The following is a 26,950-nucleotide window of genomic DNA, read 5'->3' on the forward strand; positions in this document are numbered from 1 at the left end:
CCTTCCTGATTTAGGCAAGACCTTGTTGAGAAATGGGGGGAAACTGAGGCAGCAAGTCTTCTCAAAGTTTTGAGAAGCTGACTTGTCCTGACTTTGGTCTGCCACTGTAAAACAAAGCTCAGTTTCCTGGCAGTTTGTTTATTTATTTCAAATTCATAATACCAGCACACACAGGGCATAACACATGACTTCTCTGCAACAGCAACTCTTATGCAAGATATTTATTTTAGGCTTCTGTTAAACACGTGAATAAACCAGCAAAAGAAAGAAATTACAATTACAACAATAATGAGGTAAATCTTGGAGAGAAAATTGTCTTGAGAGCACCGCTTAAGTGAAACTGTCACTTGTGACAACTGTGTACATTCACAGACACAGCAGGATGCAATCGATTAATGGCTCCTTTGGCTCAATGGGAGGCGGAGATGCAGCTGTCCCTGATTTTTAGCCTTCTTGCACACCAATGCTTTCCATTGGAGAGTGGTAAACGGGAATATTCTGACCATCCCGCAGTTTCAAGGTGACATCCTGAAGGCACCAGCTGACACAAACCAAAGAAGATTTTTAACTTGTAGCAATCACTTTTAACATGGTCAAGTCAGTGTAGAAACAGCTGGCTCAGAGAAACAAATAATTCCACACATTCAGTGCTTTTAAAAATTCTCTCAAGTGTTTTAAAACTTGGTTTGTGAGCGCCAGCTTCTGAAAGCTGTTCTCCCTAATATCGTGGCATAGCCCAGATTTAAAGATCTGGTATGCATGTTCCTATTCGCCGCAATTCAAATAAAAACCTGCCAGCTCTTCTTAGGACATTCCTTCCCTGACCCGGTGCCTTTTTTCCTCTCCATCCTGCGGGTGCATTCCTTGCTCCACTCCTCTCCAGCCTTGGAGCCAGACAGTGTTGCTAAGGAATTATTCTGGCTTGGAAGAGTTTGAACACTGTGTGATTGCTCAATGTGACTGCTGAAAACCTGACAGGGTACGACAGTGGTTACTCTAAGAAGGAAAATTGCATTTGTTGGAGACTGAGGGGGAGCCTGTTCCTTCCTCTAAGCTCTGCTCCAAACCCACTTCTGAGAAACTGCTCATGCTGCTTTTCCAGCTGGAAAGGACTATTATTTTGGGGCACTAAAATAGGATTTTTTCAAAAGCTCCTGGCACTGGCCCAGCTCTGCTTTTGCTGGAGTCAGTGTTGAGTACATACAATTAGGTAATTAAGCTGCTGCATCTCTGTGCAATGGGTCTGCAGCAGGGCTCTGCTCAGCAGCCCTCTGCTCCCACCCCCAACCCAGGCCGAGCAACCGGGCTTAGGGGTGACCTGCTCGCTCCCCACAGTGTGGCCTGGGGGCTCAGCCCTTCTCTTGGTCACTTCAGGGCAGGCAAGAGGAATTTTGCAGTGCCTTGGCTGCCCTTGCCTCTGGGCACTCTCCCCATCCCTGTACTGCCTGCCTCTGGGTGAATGCCACTTCCTCCTGGACCAAACAAGCTCACAGACTCCAAAATTTCTTTTTCAGTTGTCTTCTCTTTTATGTAATAAATAAAACACTATGGACAGTCTGCACACTCAGAGTCAGATGCATTTCAGTGGCTTTTGTGCCTCAGCTACTCTTGCACAGAGCACTCAACTCCTGCTGCCATTTAGCTCTGTGTGTTATCAGTGTGAGAGCTGCCCTGGAAAAGCACACATGAACTCTGCAGCATCCCACCAGGATGGCCTGCTTACCTGCTCCTTACTCCTAGCAATTCTGCTGTTAGTTCCTCAGTGGGGTGCAAGGGCACCAAGTCCTGACTCAGCCCCATGTGAAGCTGTACACAGGACCCTGTACGTGGGTGGATTTGGTGGAGTCTGACAGACTTATCTGCCACAAATCCTTTTACAAACAGATGCCTTTTTTTTCCCTTAGATTTGCAGAAATGTAAAAAGAGCTCATTTTAAAACAAAACTACAAGAGATGAGTATGTACTGCTGTAGTTTAACATTTTGCAATTCTTAATTATCTTCACAGTAACTCTGAACAAGGAATAACAGGGAATTGTCTGTGAGGAGGGGCTAAGGAGGAGTGAGGAGATCAGAGCTCAGGCACCAGGGAAGTGAGGTGCACAAGAAATAGGGCTGGGGACCCTTGGGGTTATCCCTGTTTATTTGGAAGGAGGCCAGGTCCAGTACTGAGTTTCTCTAGTCCCAGCCTAGTGCCTTTCTCTTCCTTCCCATACTTACTCAGAAGAGAAATCCAGTAAGTCATGCTCATCTAATTATGAATAGAAAACATCACCATATGGCTGGTGGAAGATGAGTAAAGTTCGTAGCTTTCGATTTCTAAACAGAGCTAACAGAAGTACCTAACAAGAGGTCTGCATCTAGTCAAACTTTTGAGTTCATGTAGTAATTCTTTGCTCAGTTCCAGAAATCAGTTTACTGTTGACAAAGGAGGTTTTCAGGCTTCAGTACTATGAAAATGTAAAGTCACTTCTATATGATATGGTATCAGAGTATCCTTCTACTATAATGCATCTGTTCTAGTACTTTTTTTTAACAATAAGGACCATATTTCTCGGATAGCTCAGAAAAACAAATGCTGTTTTTAGCTCACCTCGTATAGCTGCGATATAATGTGTGATTCCCTTACTGCAATCTCTAACAGCAGACCAGAGTTAGGACTGCTGTTCAACAGCCTCTGCACCTCTGTGGGCAGGTGGGGTGGGAGGGGACCATGCTTTACCTTGGCTCACAGTATTTGGATATGTACTGAGCTACAGTTTGCAGAACACAACACAAAGGAATGGCTCAAGTTCCTCTTCTATTCACATTCAGAGAGATAGATTCAAAATATTTCTCAACTAACTTACCTTTTTGTCCTAAAGAAAATAATAACCTTTGATAAGACCTACAGATACGAGTTTCTGCTCAATCTGTGTGCATGACCTCAGCATCACAGATGACTAAAGCAAACATCCTGCTCTACTCTTTCCCCCTACCACTTTTTTCCCATTTCTCCTGCCAGCCCCCAGTACCCACCACTGATGGGAGTGGTCCATCTCCGCGTTAATGTAGAGGTAGCCCGCTGATTTTGTTCCAGAGACTGGTAATTTTATCTGCAAATGTAAAAGCACATTAGAGATTCAGCAAAGCTTATTATGAAACAGACATTTACTCCTTCCAGTCAAAGAGCTCACACCTTTTTAACTTTTAACATTATAATTTTTTTTTTTACTGTATTTCAGAATTGGACTGATCTTTTCTAACAGCTAACACGTGTGTGGCTATACAAGTATGTCTGCTCTGCCATGCATTAATCTCTCTCTGCTGAAAGAATGTACCGTGTTACAGCTGCAACCCCCAGGGAAAACCACTGGCTCCCTGAAATATTTATGAGCAAACACCTTTCCTTACCAGAATGCGTGGTCATCCAGAGGTGACCTGAACTGTCAGAGCTTCCCACAACCATTACAAGCCTATAGGTTGAGATCCTCTTCATGTCAGTCCCTTAACACACACTGAGGCAATGAGGTGTTCAGTGATTCTTTTTTTTTCAGTGTCACAAATGTTATCATTTATCTGTTTAACAAACAAAGCTGGAGCTGCAGCAGCAACCATGGCCAATTGCACTGGATCTAATGTCTGAATAAAAGAAATGATTGAGGTGTAGCATTTGCTGGTGGTGATGCAATCACAGAGAAAATGCCAGGTGTTTGCCAACAGACCCAGGAGCTGGGAATGTTGTGAAGTCAGTAAATCGACCTGTGGTATAATGATGATTAACCAGTTTATTTCATGAGAACATGAATACTTAGGAGCATGAAAAAGCAGAGAAGAAAGTTGGTGATTTGTGTCTTGGGTGAGGTCAGTAGAAGGCAGGGTTTGACTTCATCCTGAGTCACCCAAGCGACCAGCATTCTTAAACAGTGACATAGGAAAACACCCGTGGGAAAGGTTATCTTCTTTTCAGTCGGTATATGAGATTGTGTGGGGTTTTGCACAACTTTTTTCCCTTAGATATGTTCCCTGGTGGAATTTATGAAACATGGGAAATGTTTTGGTCCAGGGTATCATGTAAATGCAGCCTGGCTGAAGTGAAATGGAAAAGTAATTTTATGTGAGCTGGTTAAATGTTGGGGTTTTTTTGATTTTACCCTGATAGCTACATTCCTTCATTGTGCCATCTGATCCATTCCTTAATGCCCTTGCTTAGTCCCTGGCATTCATAACTACTCACCAGTAAAAACAAAATTATTCCAATGTGATGAGTTACCCTAGTGAAGGACCTGGAGAGGTCGCATGGGGCACTTGGTGTTAGCAAAACAAGGGAAGGGCAGCCAGTCATGGATTTAGGGCTAAAAACACCAAAGTACTCTTGAGGCATCAATGCCAAGTGGAAGTGGACTTTTGTGTTTGCAATGTTTGCCTGGGCCCAGCCCTCAGCTGATACAAGGCAACCTTGTGCAATACTTCAGCAGCCAGCACAGCATTCTCCAGTCACTGAGTAACCCTCATGCTCAGTCTCAGGCTGGGCAGCTGTTCTCAATGACACAAGCTTACAGGTGCTCTTAAAAACCACACCATTTATGCTGTACCACAGCATAGCTGGTAAGGGGCTGTAAAGCTGCTCTCAATAAAGCCCTAAAAACTAGCACGGGACATATCTGGGGGGTAAAGAAAGGCAGGTGCTATTTTAAAGCTGGATATGATACATCTTTGAAAATGACTTTGTAGCTTACAGTGTGAGGGGAGAACTGATTGTCTTGAGAGGTTCCTTGGCATTGTGTGATGGGCCTATACAGCACAACATGGAGATGCTGCTCTTGCTGTTTCTGTGCTAGTTGATTTATGCTCTGGAAATCCATTCCTCTTCCAGATCAACTGGTATTCCATCCTGCTGCCTTTCAGTGCCCCCAGGTGACTCATGAGCCGCTGAAAATCCCCTGGCTGATCTCTTGTCACCTGACATGTTGGGAAGCCACCCTGTGACACCGGCCGCCCAGAGTTACCTGCGCTCTTTCTGTGTCCACGTGATTGCTCCCATCTGCCAGGTGGATGTTGTGAACTTTAAGAGGGGGGGCACCCAGGGCTGCCAGGGCATCAGGATTGCTCTTCAGTTGCTCCAAAGCTTGCTGGTAATACTGGGTCCTGGCAAAACTTTCTAGCTGACAGAAACAGGGTAGTGAGGAGACTGTTCACTTAAAATCAAAACAAGCTTTATAAAAAAGAAAAAGACATTTTCTTCAGACTACCACACCCTCCCTGAAATACAGTCCAAAACTATTAATTAGGAGAAATTTAGCTAAAGGAGGAAACACACCCTTACATCAGAGAAGAAAATGTTATACAGCTCATTTAAGTGAAGAGGGCTCTGAACATAGCCTGTTCCATTCTGATCTACAGCTCAGCTTACGGCTGTGTCTCCCCACTTTTCATGCAATTGTAGGTTATCTAAAAGGAAGGGGAAAAAAGGGGCAAGGATGAATATCTGAAATGTTCTGATAAAAATTCTATTTTTATTTTTTTTTCTATTTGAGGTACACAAAATACTTTAAGAATGGAGAATATCTTGCAGACATTGAGAGGGGAACAGCTGCTGTTGTGGAACTCTAGCTGTGGTCTTGGTACAGCTTTCCAAGTGGCAGCCATGAAGCTACAACTCTACTGATGGATACCTTAGAAGGGAGGCACTCAGAAGCACCACTTAACTTACTGGTCAAGCAGCCACAACAGCACTGCACATGGAGGACAGCTGTTGCTCTGTATGGCTGTGAAATGCTGTACCATGGTTGCAAATGGACAGGCCACAGATGAGGAGCTGGAGACTTCCTGACTCTCTTTATGGAGACAGAGATTTGCTTATTAATGGTTTTAAGGTTTTCTTGCTGGAGTTTCTAGATCAGCTTAACTTCAGTCTTTTGACATCAAGAAGGGCAGAGTTAAGCTAAGAGCTTGTAGTTGTTAAATCCTACTCTGGTAACTTTGCCTTCACCTTTCAAAGGGTTTAAAACAAGATGTACGGTTTGTTTCTTGGTCTCTTGCCTGTCAGTATTAATCTTGGAGCATGAGGCAGAAAGGTGCTGCCCCCTCTCCCTAATTGGAGGCATCCCCTGTGAGCATCCAGTTGGCATAGAAACAGCTTTGCTAGGCTGTCACCTGCGTTGGTCCTCCTGTGTCCCCCGGCACATCCTAAGGAGCTCCAGCCAAAGGGGTTGCAGCATGCCTGACCTTTAGTACCTATAAATCATGGCAAACAGCCACTCAGACCATGTGAAAAGTATGTTGTGTTCACCCTGCAGGTTGGAGGAGAAATGGATTCTAATTTCCTGGTGCTCCTACTCAGCTGTTCCCTGTTAGCACCTCATGCATTAGACATTAAATGCCCAACTAATCAATTTGTCCCCACATTTTTTGGCAGGGAAGCTGAAAGCATGCTGGAGTTGGCTGAGCAGACTGCTTCCACAAAAAGGGTGTGGAGGTGATGAGAGTAAGTAGAAATAGGATTACCTGAGTATTTGTACAAGCTTGCACAGAGACCACGTGCATGCAAATTTGGAAGGGAAGGGAAAGAATTCTTTCCCACTGCTCCCACCCCTATGGAGGCCACTTGCTACTCAGTAGTCCATGTATGGGGCAGTTCTATGCACTGGGCAGAAGGCACTGGGATAGCCCCAGGTGTGAGCCAAGGGAGGAAGGCGCTAAGTGTGGCTCCTGTGGCTGTTGAGAGGATAGAGAAGGACACACCTGGCTGCAGAAAATGTCCTTTCAGCAGCCTGGCTGAGTTATCAGGCAGCTGCTTAGTGGCAACTGAAATTACAAGAGGGCCAGAAGTAGCCACTGCCATGTGCCACTTGACTGCACAGACAAGGCACGTGGGGAACCAGCCCTCAGGCTTGCTGTGTAGCACAGGGAGGACTAACAGCGCTGAAGCTGAAAATTAAAAAATGCTAATGTCCTTGTTAAAGCCAGATTCAATATTTTAAAGCATAAGGATCATATTTCTGTCATGTACTCCAGAGCTTGGGGGCATGAGCTGCCTAAAATTAAAGCCTGCTTTCCACCCCTGTCTGATTTGTTATTAATATGTGTAAAATGAAGGGGAGGTTTCAGAGCTTATCTGAGGGCTTGAGAAACAGGCTTGGCTACACTTTTTTCTGGCAGCATCCTTTGGTATCAGGGTAGGTGAAAAGCAATACCATTTGATAGCACCAACAAGGGAGAGGCATAGAGCCAAGAGGCCTATGGCACCCCCTGAGAGAGAGGCAAAGCTTACTTCTGCTCTGATGCTAACTATCTGAAAGCAGTTTTAGAAAAAATAAACATGTATAATTTGGACTAATAATGTGGATTCTTGGCCAAAGACACATAGCAACTAGAGATAAACAACTAGATATAAACAGCAACATCACCTGTCTAGCTTTTCTCTTTGTCCTGGTCTTCTCAGGGCTGACTGCTCTAATCTGTACTTCATTGAGGAGAAACTCATGATTTCTTAGCACTTCACAGGTGTGTTGTGTTTAAGGGCCAGCACCACACAGAGATTTACAGACAAAACAGCCAGACTTTAACACCTTCTCACAGATGGTCCTCTTTTACTGCCCAGTTACAAACTCCCAGTTAAGAAATGAAACCTGCATTACTGCAGGTGAAGCTTTCACTTCACCATCACCCTCAGGAAACCCCCAAAAACCAGACTTTCTTCTGACCACAACAGCCTGCTCCCTACGCAATATGTGCCTCTGGAAATGCACACAGCAGATCTTGGGAGAGCAAAAGCCCTGAGGATGAAAATAGTGAAGCCCCCAGAGGCAGAACCCAGAAGCTCTTCTCCTAATTTCATCTGCTTCTCACAACTCGCATGCTGCTGTTTTCCCCACTACACAAAAGCTAGTGAAAGGGGCAGAGGAGAAATAAGGTTGCTAACAACACCAAGACTTGCTTTGCATAAGATTGTACATCACAAGGCATCCCCCGCCGCTGAACAGTCCCATGAAAACAGCCATTTGCTGCAGTTTTCTCAGAGAAGCTGGCATTTTTCCTCCCTGAAAAGAAAAAGAGAAGACAGTTGTTGTAAAAGAAGAAAGCCAAAGGGTTACTTCCCCCCTCCTCCTCTTTCCTAAAAGCCCTTTCCAACCAGGCCTGAATGAAAGCACAGTGTACAGGCCCCGAGCTTGCTGGGGCCCCACCATGCGCCCAGAAGGAAGAGTGGTGAGAACAGAGCAAACCGGGAACCCAGCTGGGCTGAATGTGTTTATTCAACTCCTTTTAGTGATGCCACCACTTCGCTAATTGCCGCGAAGAAAATGACCTCCCTGGCGTGGCCAGGAGCCAGAGCTGTGGCACTGTGGCAGGGGCTCCCGGTGCCCGCGTGTTTGGTCGCACACTGCGAGCATTCAGGCTCCGGGCACCGCATTTCTCTCTCGAGTAAACTCCTCTCAAGTAAACACGCTTGCGGCAGGGATGCATTTGGCCTTGAGTGGCAAGGGACAGAGCCAAGCCAGCACTGTGCCAGCAAAGATAATGGAGCCAGGGTGTGTGTATTCTGTTGTGTCAATTTTTTCCCAAGCTGTGGATAAACAGGAAGTCTCTTCCAAGCTGTTTTTCTTCCTTCCTGTAACCCCCTGCCCAAACTTGCCCTTTTAATGAGTCACAATTTTGACATTTGAATGCATGACCCAGCAGAACAAGAAACACTTCCACAGTTTGTGCAAGAGGGGGACTGAAGAACTGAGCTAATGCTCCTGCTCACAGCAGGTTAGTAGGAGTCAAGCTGAGCTGTCACTGGGGGCGTAGCACTTTGCTTCAGGCTGTGGCAGGACAGGACTTGAACAAGCATCTCAGTATTGGCTTCTGCTCTCAATTCTCTTGGAGCTGGGATGGGAGGGAGGAATGGTCTTGACAGCAATTAAAAAAAATAGCAAAAAGCTTTTCTTTTTCGACTGGCACACAGGCATATAAATAACTGGGGGAGCTGTACGGGACTTCTAATCCCAAAGCCTTCACACCACAATACTCGTCACACAACACTGCGGCTGAAGTGCTACGCTCAATGAGAGCCAATTAATAAACCAAGGCCCAAACCAAAATGTAACCAGAAATGTGACCCGGGCAAGACTGTTTGAGCCATGTTGTGGAAACCAACTCTAGCATCCCTCAGGTATGTGTTAGTCAGGTATTGTTCACCTGACAACCGCAGTTCAGCAAGGGTGGAGAGACAAGAGTCAGAACCTCTTCCCGTGGTGGCCAGGTCAGGGTGACATGGGCAGCCTCCCTCTGCTCACCACTCTCCTGACATGTCCTCGTGCTGACACTTGCATGCTCTAAACTGAGGGAAACTCAGACTCCCCAGGGAAGTGGACACAGCCTGTCTGAGTTCAAGAAGAGTATGGACAATGCTCTTGGGCACCTGGTATGATTTTTGGGGTGTTCTGTGAAGGGACAGGAACTGGACTCCATGATCATTGTGGGTCCCTTTTAACTCAGCATATTCAATGATTCTACAAAACTGTGAATGCAGTTCAGGTATAAATTTCATCTCCTGCCCTGCTGGCATTAGCACTCAGTTGTAATGCATGCGATTCCTAGGCTGAATGCTTTCCTTATTAACTAGTTTCCTTGATTTTTAAGAACCCTTAGTATTTAAGTCTACAATTTAAATAATTTCAGATTTGTGGCTGGCTAGTAGTGATAGCAACCCAGATAGGTATGTGGATGTAATGCCTATTTTATGCCCCAAAATGCCTACACTGTGCCATTAGTATTGTCAGCTATCAATCTCTCTCACTCCTGATCTGTTTCTCTGATGAGTTTTGCCTTCTTATTTCCCCTGGGGAACTTGAATGGCATGAGAAGTTACAGTAGAGGAAATGTGCAAGTGTGGTTTTACAGAGAAACAGTGGTAGTCATTTCACAAGGACAGTGAGAACTTCCTGCTCGTCTGCTTGTGCTTGCAACTTTCTTTAAATTCCCGCAAAATCTGATTAACAACCAAGTTTCTTATAAGATTCATCTGGCCAGGAGAAGGCTCTGACACCAACACCACATAACAGGGATGGGGAGAAAAACCCCATGGTAAATCTGGAGGGAGGATCAGATATAACAGTTTGTGACCTGAGGCATTTGTTTTTGACCCTTTCAAAGTTGTGGCCAGGCAAAATTTTCTTTCTGTGATGAAATTCAGGGTAATTGAATGCAAATGTCTGGGGGTGGGGGGTGCTGCTGGCAGTGTGCTGAGTAAGGGTGGGAAGACAGGGAGCTCTTCCACCAGTGAGGTTTTGACTGAGGCTCAGGGGACCTGCCTGGTAAACACCGGAAATTAGAGGCTCTGCAAACTTGCTGTCAGTGGGGTTGAGGTTTGTTAGGTCTCACGGTCTGCTCACACCCAGACAAGGGAGATGCCTGGAAAGTAAGAAAAGCGTATTGCTGATCAGTCACATGCTCACACACACTCTCATCACCACCTCCGCTCCAGTGCGGAGACAGTGCCATCTGGCAAGGGAGCTTGGCAGCTGAGCAGTGGTGATCCCATTAAGCACTGCTGCCCCATGCAGCACACCTGGCTGCTCCTAAGGTGCTGCCCCTGCCCACAGCCGTCTTCTGCTGCTGCTCCTGCTGAGGCAGAGATGTGGAGAGCTGAGGTGCACCCAAGTTGTGCACCAAGGTCTCCATTGCTCATTTTCAGTCACAGTTGGAAGCCCATGGGCTGGACCTGTCTAGCTCTTGATGCTCTGGTCCCACTTGTTTCTCAGCTGTTTTCCCAAGCCAGTCCTATGACAGCATACTGTGGGAAAGGGTTCAGAGCTACACATTTTAACAAGCCTCTCAAGACTGCAAACCCTCTCACTGATCCCAGAATTCCTTGCCAGCCTCCAAAACCAAGGACGGAATTGACTTTGGAGCCCAGAGCATCCCCCACAGAGGGGCTGCTGCTTCCCTTCCCTGCCATCCTGGTCCCTTGTGGAATGGATGCTTGAATATTGCAGCCTTGAGCATCCTTTGGCACACAGATGCCAATGACTTCTGAATGGTGACAGCTTGCAGAAGACAAAAATATATTAAGGATCTGTTGTCTGCAAGGACTTGTCAGCTGGATTTCTGTCCTGTGGCCAACTGTGTCTGCTGCTCTGTTGGCTGCTCTGCTGAAGTGCCATGGGAGTGGCTCACTAAGGAAGGGAAGCAGAGTCATGCCCAAGGTGTGCCTCCTGTCCTGAGCCTTTGTGAACATGACATCCAGCTTGCAAACTGTAGAGACTCTCACAGGGAAGGACCAAACCCCCTCCACTTCATTTGCCACAAAGGGATGAACTGTAAGTATGTGAGAGAATTTTATAGATACAACATGCAATTGCCTCTAAAGGAGGAAGTCCATGCTGCTATCTGTGGTGATCTCCCCTGAGAACCCTTATATCTCTAAAAGAGTATGCAAGTCAATTGGTGGAAAAACAGACTTTTCAACAGCCAGTAATGAAAAAAGTACAATTTCCAAGCTATGCTGTTCTCCAAAGACATCTTTTCCTCCATGTTATTTGCAGTGGTAAGAAAGATTAAGTGGAGATTAGCATGCACAAAAACACTGAATCCACAGTTACCAAGGAGAGACCTTAAATCGTTGTAAGTAGCATTCTCAAAACATAACTGTTAAAGAGTAGAATACCCTAGTAATAGTGATGTTCACTTTGTGCCTTAAAAATAGCAGGATTTGGAGGACAAGGCTTGACTTTGAAGCTAAGTGGGACACAGGCTGTTAACAAGATTTAAGAAACTTCCAGGGTCACATGTGAAGTGGTGAGTTACTGCAACAGTAAAGGCTGTTTTAAATTAGACTTTGTTTTCTCCACAGAGGATCTTCTAAAAATAGGCTGGCTTAAGACAGTCTCCCTTATTTTGGCAAATTTGAGTTTTCTGTTTGGTCTCTGAATTTGTGTGGCAGACGTTGCTGTTGGGTTGGTTGCTGTTGGGCACCTCCACCTAAGGCAGGTATTGGAGAAGAAGGGTATTTTCACCAACCATAAACATTATTTTCCCTGGAACTGAGCAAGGGAGCTGGGGCTGTAGCTTCTCTGGGGAAGGCATTTCCTCCTCGTTCTCCTTGTCCTTGTCTTCCTCCTGGTGCTATGAAACTCCACCAGCATCTCTAGCCTCTGGGTACTACTACAGACCAAACAGCAAACAATAATACTGCTCTGAAACAAGAGAGAAGCAACTTGATCAGCACAAACTCGGTGTGATCACTGCTGCCTGTCTCAATCTGGGCCACTGCCTACCCACCTGGCCAGGACAATATAGTGCCAGGACACCAACACAAGCAACCGGGAGCCTTTAAACCACCTTGAACAACTGCAGTCCTGAGGTGTTGGACTGACACACTAAATAGGTGCCTCAAAAGACTACTATTAAATTAAATTAAAATTTATCAAGAGACCTGAACACAAATCTGAGCATCTAACTTCAAGGCTGGAATTGCTGCTGACCCTTCCGCAATGGAACTCTCCCTGGGCTGGTGGGTTTTTAATTGGCCTTGGGCACAGCTTTTCAGCAAACCACCCAGGAAGTCACAGGAGACGAGGGGAATGTCAGGCAAACCACACACGAGCACACACTTGTATTTCACATTCTTGCTTTCTTGCCCATCCATTGATCTTCTAAGATCCATAAAGCAGGCATCTGGGTGTAAGCCAATTTCTATCCTAATAAGATGCTAGGACAACATTTTAGACATCTTTTTGACACTCACTGTCTACGACATCCTTTCATCATTAGTACTCTCACCCAAGACAGGACAGTACAGCAGAAATGTTCTGACAGGATCTCAGCATATTATTTTCCCCTTTTTTTCTGGAAATAGCCTCAACATATTATTTACCTCATTTATGAGAGGTAACAGCACAAAGTTTTGACCCTGCCTGCATGTTCAGAAGCATCAAAGACTTTGCATGTACAGAGTGCCTTCAACAAGACCACAGAAACTTGCAGTAAAGTTTGCTTAATTCACAGTCAAACCAAAAGTAGGATTAATACTTTTCTTTTTCCACCTTGGTTGTTCTTCAGATGCACTGAAAACACATATTCTGGCATTTAAACAGGTACAACATCTTTTTAGACACCTTTGAAATAGTTTCTTCCAGGATCTCCTTGTGAATCAGTTCCTAGATTTGCGTAGCTGGCCCTGGTGAGAATTCTTTAAGGGGCCCATTCTACATATGAGAAAGACTACTGGCAAGAAAGCCGAGAAAGACTACTGGCAAGAAAGCCAAGAAAGACTGTTAAGTTTATTTTCTGCCTTTGCTACTAACTAATTAACAAGGCAAGAGAAAGTAGTCAATAAAGTGATTAAGGACTTTAAACAGTCACCTCACTCTTGTATCACTTCTCCTGCAGCACATGCTACAAAGCAACTGGCCTTCTCAGTCAGCACAAAACCTGCATGATGTCTTCAGATATCCTAGTTTCATTTCATTTTTCTCCTCTCTTGGGCACTCTTATTTTCATGTTTCTATTCTATTTACAGAAGATAATTTCTCTTCTGCTGTCACAGACAACTTCCCTTTGTGCTCTTAAGCTGCACTGTCTCATCCAGTGGGCTCACCTGCACTGCATTTCTCTTCCTCCTGCCCACCCACCTTCACTCCTCTGTGTGCCCTCTTCCCTGAAGAATATTGCACCACCACCCTGGTGCTGAGCAGACAGAAGCAGTGGGGCCACCATTCCTATTGTCCAAGGAGTCCTATTGTCTCCCGCTGTCCCTGAGTTTATCCCTCTGTGAATAGAGCCTGTCCTCCTAACTGTGGGTATCAAAGACAGGTGCCAAAATCCTTCATTGGTTTTCTCCAAGTTGGAAAGATGCTACAGCCTAGTTTGTTCAGTCTTTTTCAAGGCCAGGTCCATGTGCCAGCAGCTCAACAGCCTGCTCCAGATCACTCTCCAACACAACTAGAGCTGCCCTGACTTTGTACTGAAATACAAGGGATATATCGTAGAAAAAACGCACAACCAGGGCGTATTATTAGAGAACCAGGATAATTATACCTACAGTGTGACCCATTTTTGCTGCTCTTGGAGGATAGCATTATAGGTTAATGCCTAATAATCTGTCATTAACATCCCTAATTGTATGTTTCTGTAATTGGACACCATGGAGAAGGGAAGAAGGTGTCAATGTTCATTTTTTGCATTTTAGAGGTGAATTGTAAAGGATTTAAGAGTAAGAATTCAAAAGTAGGGTAAATGAAAAACTTGCATCCAAGGTGCAAGAAGAAAAGATCAGTGGTGATCAGTGAGTGATTTACCTGAGAAAGCTGTGGGACAGCTTCTTGGCTTCCTTGCTGCTGGGAGTGAGGTCATGAGCGCTGCAATCCAAGGTTCAAAAGAATTGCTTTATGCTGTCCCTGTGCCTCTGCACAGCCTGCAACACAGGCCAGCTTCCAAATGGGCACGTTAAAACAAAAGAATTGTATAAAGAAACAGCAAATAGAATCCTTTGACTGTCTCGCCCTGTCAGGATGAGAGGGAATAACACTCTGTGTTTAGCAGAAAGGAACTGTCAAGCCAGTGAGGTTTTCAGTTTGATGTGTTTTTCCCATATATAATTGCCTTGAATAAGTTCACTGAACCTGCAAGGTAAGGGAGCAGGGAAGAGTACAAAATCATTTCTCATGGAAAGAGTTTGCAATTCTTTCCATGCAGTGGTAATTACTTATCTTTCTTAGCAATTCCTGGGCATTTATCTATATCCAATACACTCATTATGCTGAAGGCATTGACAAAATCTCATATTCAATCTAGCTTTAAGTGAACTTACTAAATCCTGAGTTGTGTGAAAGAATCAAAAAACCAGGAATCTGTGATCACTTTCTTGGCTAACAGGTTACATTTTACCTCGTGAAAGGAAACTAAAATGGTCTCAGAACTTCACACAAGTACTGCAGATGTCATTGGGCTAGGAATTCTATGTGACTATGTTAAAAACCTGGAAGTTTACCAACTCCAATTGTGATAAGGCTTATGCTTGTCTGTAATCTTTCTGACTGCAATAATATCATCCACATGCCCATATTAAACAGGCATGCAGTAGACAGTGACCTAAAGGTACTGAATGCCAGGGGAGGCAGTTACAGGGGAAAAATGTTTAAAGCAGGAACATAGTGTACATCATATGATGCTTGCTCCCTTGTTTGCCTCCGGAAATGAGGGGGTAAAAGATGTGGTGTGGTGTGGTCTGCTCTGCTGTGGTCAGCAAGAGCCTGATTTACAAAGCTTTTAAAAATATCAGTGGAGGTGGGAAGGTCTGCAGTCCTGTGCCCTTGTTGACCTAACACTTTTTATTATATAGTATCACAGCAGTACATACTTTTGGCACTTAAAAACACCCTGCTCTTATTCTTACTTCCTACTGAAAACCAAAATTAAAAAAAAAAATGCTACCCTAATTCCTCTCAGATGGGGTAAGTTTATTTCAAGTGCCCTTTTTATACCCTCACAGCACAGCCCCTCCTTCAGAAAAGGACTCTACCCTTCTGAAAGTCAAGTCTCTTTCAAATGTGTCATATCAACACTTACAGCCCAAGGCTTTAAAGAAAATGAATTACTTTCGAACATCTTGGACACCTGGATCAGTTCCAGAAGTTGGTCCTTGCCCATATGAGCAGAACTGGTTCACTATCAGCTAAATCTGTTAACACAAATTAGGATCTGGGGAAAAGCTAACCTCAAAGACTCGTGGCTTTTTAATAGGCATTGGGGACCAAAATCAGCACAAGACCAACTGGGATTCTGACCTAGAAACATTCTATTATCAGAAAGACAAAAAAGAGAAAAAATAATTATGATGGGAACCATTAAAAAGAAAAGAAAGAAAATAAGTTCCCATAGTACTTGAGGGTTTCTGTTCAGACAGATCCAGCTTGTTAACTTGTGCATAGAGCTGTGCAAGATGAAGAGTGCAAAAGGGCAAAGGAAATGATGGAACCTGCCACACTTCACATGTAGCATCTGGAGTCAGACCTTTAACTTCACCTGGGGAGTAGCTACTGATTTATTCATCCACCCTTGGAAAAAGGAAAACTTGTACTGGACACTCACAAGATAGTTGGTCATGAATCTAATTCCTTTCCAAATATGAGTCAGGACAAGAGGAATTTCAGAGAACAGCTGACTGCAATCTGTATTTTTGTCCTCAGAATATGTGTGGGAAAGATTTTAAGGAATAAATATTTCTCTGTTTAATACTTTGAATGTGAATCACTGAATCTTCAGTTCTTCAATAGCTCATGTTAGGGAAGGCAGGGATTTATTTTTTTTTTCATTTTGCAGAGCTGTGGGAGAAAAAAACACTGAACATCTTCACAAGAAGACAGTACCAGGTCAGGCACTTGACTTCCAGAGACCTGGGCTGTTCCCTGTTCCCTGCCCATTTCCTCTCTAAGGCTAAAACATGCCAGACCAGGCAGATCTGGCAGAACTTCAGGTCTGTTTCCTACAGCAAACCTACCTTTAGAGATATGGGGACAAGCTTTCCTTTATGGAGATACAGCACAGGGCTTTGTCCAGCAAGGAGGTGTGATTGTCCAAGAGCTGGTCAAAAGCACAGACCACACCTTTATGTACTGTTGATGGGTGAGATTTCTCAAAATGTTGTGTGCTTTATGTATGCTCAATAGACGATACCTTTACAGGATCATTGCCTTCAAAAAGATCTTTGAAAATTCAGCATGTGCTTCATAGCATTTTCAAGACATATCCTCACTAGTAGTTTTCAAACAGGGCTGCTAACATTTCCTATTTCCTTAGGAAATGATAGTCTTCAAATACCTGTTGTGGAGTTTGTTGATTAAACACTAGATTACCAAGGGTTCAATACAATGAAATTTGACACTTGTGGCATATATGAGACACATAGGTGGGCTGTGATCCATTTCTGTTTGTTTATGTTTTATTTTCCCATCACATGCTACTCAGCTCTGTGGTGGTGGGAATAGCAACGATGATGGATACCACTTTTGTACAACATTACTCCTAGACACCTCTGCTTACACAGAAAAAGCCTCTGTTTGGTGTTACCTCCAGCCTATCCATGAGTTTTGCAGTTTACAGCACAAACAAAGCAGAAGACAGAGCTCCCAGGTGTCACAAGCAACCCAGGGACTGACTCACTGTATCACTGTGGCTAAAACTATAAAGTTTAGGTGTCTCAATTCACACATGCAGAAATAAGTGACTAAACACTTCCTGGTTCCTACTTTGCTGGAAGATACTGATATTTAATGGCTGCAAAGTGCTCTGACAGCCTAAGATGTAATTTTACTTAGGCATGCAATTGCCCATGTGCACTACACACATTAAGAGCACGACAGGGTGCTCCACACAAAAAAATTAAAATACTTTGCAGTCTGGCACAGGGCATGTTGTAGGACCAGCAGAATAATTATAGCAGCTGCAGTTGGCACTTATTAGAAAATTAAAGAAGCTGTTAACAGGTCATTATTAATCTGTGACTACCTGCCTTAATAGTATTCAGTCAACAGGCATGAAGGTGAGGGGGTGGAGGAAGCAGTCACACCTTCCTCTAAGCCACTGTAGAAGACCAATACCCTCATTTATCATCACTTTGTAATCTGCTTGTTTACTTCCCTCCTGGTGTCTCTTCCCACTGGCTCTTCTCTCACGGCTGAGTCTCGCACCAAAGGACTGCAAGGCTCTTGGCCAGGGAAGCCACCTGCAACAGCCAGTCCCAGGGGAAAGCCAGCCCTCTGCAGTGTCTCAGCCTGGTAGCTGTCTCCCTGCTGTTCAGAGCTGCCTGTAAACACCTCTCCTGAGTGTACTGTCCTACTTTTAAAGACTATTTTGTATGTAAGGTATCCCTTTCCATCTACAGAACACGAAGATTTGTTCTCTTGTCTTGGTTCTTGCCTCCCTTGTGTAGGCAGATGGCTGGAAGAGGAGGGAAAAGCAACTTGTTCTCTGCTTCTTCAGACAAATACACACTCTCCAGAGCAAACAGATGCCCTAAAGTCAGATTCAGGGCATCAGTTCCTCTTTTGGGTTCAGCTGCAGAGTATAAAACATTTGCTGGCTCTGGTCTAATGCTTTTTGACATTGTCAGGCCCCCCTCAGTGAACCACTGCCTTGTAACCAACTTGACAGCAAGTATTGTTCTACATTTCTTAATACTGTACATGTTATCTTCAAACTGACAGGTTCCAAGGCCAGGCATCAGCTGTGCTCAGCTCTGACTTAGAAAAAAATTCAGACAATAGCACAGACCTCCTGCTGCTAATAAGTAAATAAATAAATAAAAACATGCCTTCACCATGATGCCGCCACATGGTTTTATGCTTTCAATCTCAATTTTGCAGTAATTTTTTCTTTTACTTGAAGTCTTAAAATATGAAGTACCTGCTTCCCTGCACCCTCCTCTTCTTGGCTTCTTTAGGAAAATACTTTTGGGTTTTTTCCCCTGAGTCTTCTTTTAATCTATTCCTTCCTCTCTCATTTGGATGCAAACCTATATTGCAGAAACTTGAATCTACATAAAAGTTAATTAACTTCAGGAACTGTTTCTCCTTTCTTCTCCTTTCTGGTTTTTTTGGGTTTTTTTCCCGTTTGTTATTTTTGTTTTTTTTAACTAAAGCCACTATAATTTTCTATTATTTTTAAAATGTTCAGCTTAATGGGTTATGTTTACTCAGTCAATAAGTTGATGATGCCCACGACAGGACCAGAAGTGTTTGGTTAGCAGCAGGGAGAAAAAAAAAATCAATAACTCCAAGCATTTGGCAGCTTTGTGGGCAGGAAATAATTTGTATTCTCTGGTTTAAGTCAATGACCTTCTTTTCTTTGGTGTTCCAACAGGAAATTATGAACTTTGTGAACACTATTTGCATAGTGCCTTCTGCCATACACTTGTATATGCCTGGGAAAACCAGTATGTTAACCCTATCAGTGCTCCTCTGAGGTCCCTGTTAAAGAAACCCAGGCACTTGTATTCATTAGAAGCAGAAGCAGTCTAGAGAAAGATGTAGAAACAGCTCCTCCTCCACTTCCAACAGCACCACTCTGTTTGATAACAGCGTTGTCTACTGTTAGGGGTATGAAAAAATGCCTTCCTTGTAACTTGGCAAGATGCTGTATTTTCAGACAGAAACTTGCTACTTCTACATTAAAGCTGCATTTGCACTTCTGTATCTTGCTTGTCAGAGTTACCTTAATGTGCCAGGTATGATTTGAAAGTGCTGCATTTTTGCTTGAATTCAGCATTACAAAGTTCATGGTTTTGAAAGTTTCAGCCTCCCTGGTGCTGTCCTTTTGCAATGTTCACTAAAGAAGAAAAAGAAATAGCTCCCTTGTCTTACCATGCCCATGGGAAGTTGCACTAGGAAGGTGATGATCCAAGAAAAGGATCCAGTGCTTAACCTGGCACTGAACTTGCCTTCCAACTTTTTCAACTGCCCTACACTGCATTCAGTCCAGTTCAGATATTTTTTAACATGTAGGAGAGCTGGCATTCAAGAAGACAAGCTAGTCACAGGAGATGGAGGAGGTGTGTGATTCTTTTTACTGTGTGAACAGTGCAGCCCCAAAGTCTGGGATTTTTGCCTAGGGCCAGAGCCTAGTGTTGCAGCACCAGCAACTGGTACTGTGTAGCTCCTGGACTTAAGCACCCCTTGATGTGCTTAGCTTCATCCCGTGCACGAGAATGATATGGCAAATCAGTCTGGAATATGTGATTATAGTCCCAGAAACTACCAAGGTCTCAGTTGTCTGCACTGAAATCAAATGCCATAAAATTCAGGCATCCAGGTTTCTCTGCTTTGCTTTTGTACATGACAAGTCCTTTCATAGTAGCTCTCAGCATTCCTCCTGTGCTCCCAAAGACCCTGGCAAAAAGCTGTAGTCATCAGGTGACACTTGCTGTATATTTATTAGTTACATCACAGTTCCCTCTCTGAAACAAAAAGGATGGGAATGTTTCTCAGAGTGAAATGGAAGTAATATGCAATTCTTGCTCTCATGCTTTGTTTCTATGAATTTGCCAGATGTAAAGTTGCCTATCCTGACCCTACAAGCGTTTCACTCCTTCCCACTGCAAACTCTATGTGGTTATTGGGGTCTCTTCCAGATCTCCTGGCTGCTGGAGCACCCTTTACATTTCTGAAATTTGCTGCTCCTGATTGAAGGGAGACAACCAAGAAAATGAGCTGCCTCCCTTTGTCCCTGACAAGAGACCATGTGTCCGAGCAGCACCATGTGTCCCAGCAGAGCTGAGGTCAGAAGGGATCTCTGGAGGTCACTTTGTCCAGTATCCCTGCTCAAACTTGGTTGCCTACAGCTGGCTGTCTAGAATGATTTCCAGACAGCTTTTGAGTATCTCCAAGGATGGAGACTCCACAACCTTTCTGGGCAACCTGTGCCAGCCTGTGAAAAACCATTTCCTGTTCAGACTGCATCTCCTGTGTTTCAGTGCCCATCACCTCTGGTCCCATCCTTGGACATTGCTGGACAGAACCCGGCTCCATCTTCTTTACGTATTAACATACACTGATGGGATCCTGCTTGCACCTCCTCTACACTGAATAATTCCAGAAAGCAGAGGGATAAATCACGGGATAAATTGGGTAGGTATTGCTCAATTTGCTTTCCTCTATTAAGATGGTCATAAGCAAATGTTCCTTTCTCTTCCTGTTGTTTTCCCACTTTCCTTTATTAACTCATGCATACATCTTCTAAATGTCATGCTCACCTTTTTCCATTGAATACCATGTACCTGGAATCTTTTTATATCACAACAAGAAATGTTTAATCTGGAAAGGCATGCAAATAGAATAAATAGAATAGCTCATGTGAGAAATATGAACTGGTTTGGTTAGTTTTAAGCTTTGGACTGATTTATGACTGATTTATGCTTCCACGTGAATAAAACATAATCAGAAGCTGTGGAGTGATACTACCGTATATACAAAGAGGAGAACTGCTCCTGTTACTCATGGGAACATATAGGCCATAATCTAATTTTTAGAGGTTGTGAAAGGTGTGCTAAGTGACTAATTCATTTCACTAATATCTGACAAGCCACTTTCATAATGGGAAAAATTACCTTCCTAGATAATTTGGTTTTTAACAACTTATCATAGTTGTTACTCTCCTAAGGGTGCATATTTTCCACTATGCAAAAAACTGGCATGGAAAAAAATGTTGATAGACTAAAAACCTGCATTTAGCTTTAAAACAGAAGTTTGTGGGTTTTTGGTTTTTTAATATGTGGAAACTATGGTTTTTGATATTTTTGCTCAGAAGATAACCACGTACTTCATGTGGTTTCTGTTTACAAAAAGGAAAATGTATTTTCTGGGGAAAATAAACTAGATTACACCATAGGAAAAGGAGGTTTGATGTTTCAATATTCAAGAGTGCTCAGATGGAAATTCTGCTCCATAATCTTTTACTGAATTTAGGACATGGATTTTTCAGTTGTCTCTCCTCTTAAATATACTGTTTTATTCATACTGAATTGAATGGGATTTGCTGTAGAAGTAAAAAGCAAGATTTTCTTTCTTTTGAGTTTAAAACCTGGTAATGACTTTGCTGACTTCAGTAGAATAATTCTTTATTTATACCACTATAAGCAGAGGCAAAGTCAGATTAGGAATGTATCTCGAAGTGACAGTGTTCAGATGCACATTTAATCTTTGTTAAAGGAAGCATTTGCAATAAAATGCACTATTCACTGCTCTTACTCCTGGTAAATGCATTGTGAAACTGTTTGTGGTAGCTGTCTCTAATCTTTTTAATCTAGTAATGAGGACCCACAGCATGAAAAATGTTACTCTCCTCATGTGATGCCTCTTCAGTGTAAACCTAGGCCCATCTCCAAAATGGCAGAATTGGCTGACAGACCTACAGTTTACCAGTTTGCCTCCTCTGCCTGAATGTGGCACAGATGGGGGGCAATACTTCCTTTGCTGACCTGGATATCTGGATCCATTAGACACACCCTCAAATGTCTTACTTGTTCTTTTCCATTTATGTTGGCCATTCCTTTCTAACAGGCCATTCTCCTCCACCCAAGACAAGCACCTAGGGGAACAAATGGTTGAAAAGGCTTGGAAGCTCCTATAAGCATGGGATTTTCCCCTGGGCATGTTTTGTCTGAGTTGCTTTATGATGCAGAGGTCTTACTGGAAGAAAGAACTGGCCCTACAAGGTCTGGATACTTTGCTGAGAGATGAATACTGGTTAGCATATATAATTTTCAGTACTGCTGGGGAAAGTAAGAAGAAATCAGCCAGTCATTTTGAGCTTATGCAACAAGATGCACTCCTCTGACTGTGTTTTTTTTTCCAGAATCTGCTTGTTAACTATGATGCAGTATGTGCCATTTGTGCTTTAGGGGACTAAGAATCTAAGCCAGTTTATTGGTGAAAGCAACAACTTTCTCATTAAATATTAATGGCAATGTTTTGATTAGTCCCAGGGTTCTGGGAGGGAGTTAAGTCCTTCCTTCAATAACCAGCCGTTACAGATGCAGCAAATGTTAATAAACTCACAGGAAGCAAACTAGGCAGGCATACATTCCATCACCCAGAAAATGGATCTCATGTAGCTTTTTGAGGGATTGCTCACACTTTACACCAAAAAAGTGTTTGATTTTTAATATGGAGATTTGGGCTGTTTGCAGCACCCAAAGCTGCAGTTCCATTATGTTGTTTCCCACTTCTCTCAGACCTGATGTTTAATGTGCTCCCTTCCATACAATTTAAAGCTTAAAATGTCATCTGGTTGAAGAGTGGAGAGGTGAAGAAATTCAAACAGGAGCAGCAACTGTTCTCACACTTTTAGCAACAGTGCTCAAATGTCAAAAGAATAAACATAAGAAATCATGAAAGATTTAAATAGCTTCATATCTGACATGAGCTTGTAATGCCCCAAATAGACTTTTATAGGGAAACAAGAGTAGTATATGGGTTTTGTGGGAGTGGAAAAGGGCTTCACATGCGAGTGTGGCATGAGAGTTTTATCAAATGTTGGCCTAAAAGCCAGCTGGAGCCTGGATTTTGTCTCTGTGCCAAATGAGAGCAACCAGCTCCTCCTACACCATCACTGCTGCCATCAAGTCTTAGCTGGGAGAAACTTTCTGTTAAATTCAGCCCAGCATATGACAAGGAAAACCCAAATTGAGGCTTTTGAATGGTTTATTCTTAGTTATACAGTGACATTAGGAGATACTTCAGGGATACTGTATCCCAGTTGAAGGTATGGGTTTGGTGTTTTTTTTTTCAATGTTACTTTTGAAAGGTCTCTCTTTAGCTATATAGTAACCTTTCTGGAGACTGTGTCTTTAGGAATAGAGATTGTTACTTTGATCGGTAACAAGCATGAACCTTGGATGTTTTTACCTCAGTAAAAAAAAAGGTAGACTGAATAAAACCACTTATTTTCTAAAGTGACTGGTCAGCTTAGACATCTGCTGCACTTTGCATTTTAGGAAATAAACTGGAGCTGCACAAAGAAATCTAGAACCTTTGTCATGGCCAAGAAGCATGTCTGCTTTTTGCAGTGGGCAGGGCTTTTCCAATGGATCTACTGCAGTTTGCCAGCCTCAGCACTGCTGTAACTCAGGAAGCTCTTGACATGCAGCCCAACTTCAGCACAGCACTGACAAGACATCATTTTACTGTAGTTTTAGCACAACAGGGAGAGATCTGGCAATATTAGTGACCTCTGCACATCATGGTGCTCTAGCGATTTTTTTCCCTGGCTTCATTTCAAACAGTTGCATGATAGGCTGATAACCATATTTTAAACTCAGTTGTGCTTGATAAAGTCTTGACTTACCTTATTTTGATTAAAGGTCAGTATCTATGGCTTGATTTTCAAGCAGCTGAGGAAGCAGGGGGTGCTACTTGTCCTGTAAAGCACTCAGTGTAAACAACAGGCCTTTTGGTGCCACTCCTCTAAAACTGTAGTTCAAGATTGCTATCTCTCAGCCTCAAACTGGCTAGAAAGGCCTCCTGACAGCTCTTATCCAGACTCCACCTAAAATAAAAGAGAAAATGCAGGAGTGGGTATGTATCAGAGACAGGGGAAGAATATTCAAACATTCCTAAGGATTCAACATGGTCACTCAACTTCCCATTCCAAGACATCTAGCACTGCCAGTCCTACTGCCTTAGTTTTCCTTATAACCAATTTATAGTAAAGAGAGAAGCTGGTATATGGTATTTTGACATGACAGCGGGGCCATCAAAAACATTAAGAATCTCCTGCAGCCTTCTCCAAGCATTCATAAAAACCTTATGAAAATAACCACACACTCTTTTGCATGAAACCATGCCTGCTGGCTGCCTGAATGGTGCTAACAGTATTTGTAAAAGGCAGGTAACAGATCGTGTATGTCAGCCCTATAACTAAATATAATTTTCATAATAGACATTCTTCCTATACAGATCTTCCTCTGTTTGTAATGATGAATAAATCCACAATCGTCCATGAGCTGGGATTTCTTGTTTGGCAGTTTATCCAACTTCTATGAACTAACCTACCTGAAAGTGGCACTCCTAATGACACTTTGTGTGTATCAGTCTTTGCACACACAGTATTTTGCTCTATAATTACCATGAGGAACAAAATAGAGGAACTGGTGATTTTTAAGGTTTCAGTCTGCAACCAAGACCTTAAAATTTGTAAGCTGTGTAAGAAGTGGAATAAGAACACCTGACATACTCCAGATCTGGGCCTTTTGGAGTCTCCAAGGCTGAAACAGAGCATAGTTCCCTGTAGCCTTTCCCCTGCAGAGAAAATCTAAATGTTCTCCAACATCCAGCCACATGCTGCCACAAAATTCTAATATTTTCATTATCTCAAAGACCCTGTGTGTCTCTGTCAGGTCTGTTGTAACAGAGAGGGAGGTTCCCAAATTTTATGTATACAGATGTGGATACGTGCAGAACATGTGTGTTGAGAACAGTCATTTATGCAGGAAATCAGGCTGAAATATGAGCAAGTCAGTCAATAAAAAGTAAGGCAATTCTCAAGACAGCAGTTAAAAGATTGATAAACATTGGCAGAAGTCTATGAATGGGACTGAGCACTTGCTACAGCACTGTGTATTGTGGCATCCCAACAGCAGCCTCTTGAGTACTGCCAGCCTGCATGGGTTAATCTCAGAGTACCACCTAGAACAGCCTCAACAGAAATGAGGCTTTCATTCAGTGGTCACTCAGCCTTAATTAAAAGGACACTTTTCAATTAAACTTCAATGACATCTTCTGAATAGAAGTTTTACACCTACTATATTTCTTTTGGACAAAACAGTCTGCTCAGCTGTATTCCCAGCTGTACACTCTTGTTTCCCCAGTTTGCTGGCATCCACAGCTATTTAGAAAGCAACTTTGTTATGTCAACTGCTAGGATTTTCTACAGTACATATTACATCACCTTTCCTGAGAAACTTGTTTGAGCAGATCCCTTTTCTTACTTTCTTGTTTCATAATGTCCTTCACATTCCTCTTTCAATATTTGTTGTTCTCTCTGTGGAAGCTCAGTTGCTGGCATTTTAAGGAAAGGTTACATAGCAAAAAGGTCACTAATAGATTTTTTTTTCTCCCTGCCCCATACTCCTGGAGAGAAGCTCTCTCTGCGTGGCACCTTTAGAGAAAGGTTTAGAGAAAGTTTTCCCTTAAGAAAACTTAGGGGCATTCACTGCCAGTTTCAGAACAAGAAAATAAATTTGAAGCATAAATTACTTTGTCCATTTTAATTCTAAAGGTGCTGAAATACGGACCAGCAAATAAGGGCAAAGCAAGAGACAAAACCAAATTATGCTGTGGTGCAAGTAAAAAGTGAGATCCCAAAATTTCATCCTTGTCCCTGATACTTGGATGACTGTGTCTCTGATCAATTTGTTCTTGTGCCTCTGCTTACTTCTTGTTGAGTCTTGATCCTTATGAAACAGCCTTGGAAATCAACAGTAGTAGTTCTTTCAAAATGCCCCCTACATAAAGATGTATCAATTGAAGTTTGGTCTGCAGACAGCTGAAGGTGTTGGGAGCCTGGAGTTCAGGTCCAAAGCCTTCAAAGTAGGCAAGGTAAGAACAAAGTGTGTTAAGTCTGGAGACAGGATTTGGAATAAGCTGGGAATGAAGCATAGGAAAAAAAGAAAAGATAGACATTTCTAACCTTAGGTGTATAAATGGGTGGCTTCATGCACATGCTCACTAGTGGGAATGCATGCACACACAGGTGGGAGCTGGCACAGGAGCTGGCTGCTTGCTGTTTATTGATGCAGACCCTTGTACAGTCCCTCCTTGCAGCACAGGGTGTGTGCAGGGGACACATACAGCCTGGTGTAGAGCTTCAGCTCAGAAACATGGTAAGGAGGCTTATTTTGGCTACTGCTAAGTGCCTGAGCATGAAGTTGGGAGGTATCTTTTATCCAAATGCAGCTCTTTCTTCTAAAAACAGTGGCTCCCACATGATCTCCTTGAATAGTTTGAGTTTTTCAATATAAACAATAGAGAAGGAAATCTAATTTCCAGTCTAGGAAAGGAAACACAGCTAAGTGAGCCTTGTTAGCAAAGGCAAGCATATTATCTCTGCCTGTTTGAGGATCCACTGAGTTGAACAAAATCTTTTCATAAGCTGCAGCAGTCTTTATTACACTCCATTTGAATGATCTGTTTAGGATTAAACATTTCTTGAAAGACACACTGCTTTTAATACCAAAGCATTTTCCATTCCATTTGCTTCATTTTAGCAAAATGCTGAATGATTTGAATGATCTGTGTCATGTTTAACAAGAAGTGTAACTGAAGCACCCTACATCCTGCAGAATTGCTTTGTGGACTTGTGTTTTTTAAGAGATCTCTGAAAAATCAACATTAAAAAACACTAGCAAGATATTTTGAACAACCAGGCATAAATTTAGTACAAATAAGACCTCATCTTTACTGGAAAACCTTTAAAGAGGTCATAAAAACAAAC

At 43.0% G+C, this 26,950-nt stretch overlaps 1 protein-coding gene across 4 annotated transcripts in view; it reads right to left on the minus strand.

Annotated features, from left to right (window-relative positions):
• The window catches only part of LOC115901043 (cytochrome c oxidase assembly factor 1 homolog), a 51,753-nt gene continuing 24,803 nt past the window's right edge, over positions 1 to 26,950 (minus strand). For 2 of the 4 annotated variants that reach the window (XM_030943334.1, XM_030943336.1), the window contains exons 2-6: positions 23,804 to 24,004; positions 7,917 to 8,019; positions 4,987 to 5,138; positions 3,017 to 3,093; positions 2 to 541 (exon numbers count right to left, since the gene is read on the minus strand). In XM_030943334.1, the coding sequence (XP_030799194.1) occupies positions 445 to 541; positions 3,017 to 3,093; positions 4,987 to 5,138; positions 7,917 to 8,010 (420 nt within the window). In that variant the 5' untranslated portion in view covers positions 8,011 to 8,019; positions 23,804 to 24,004 and the 3' untranslated portion in view covers positions 2 to 444. Of the gene's footprint in view, positions 542 to 3,016; positions 3,094 to 4,986; positions 5,139 to 7,916; positions 8,020 to 23,803; positions 24,005 to 25,891; positions 25,911 to 26,950 lie in introns of those variants that run through there. The other 2 variants (XM_030943337.1, XM_030943338.1) reach the window with 2 other exon arrangements.

The sequence above is a fragment of the Camarhynchus parvulus genome, chromosome 2, assembly GCF_901933205.1.
Source record: "Camarhynchus parvulus chromosome 2, STF_HiC, whole genome shotgun sequence".
Classification (NCBI taxonomy): Eukaryota; Metazoa; Chordata; class Aves; order Passeriformes; family Thraupidae; genus Camarhynchus; species Camarhynchus parvulus.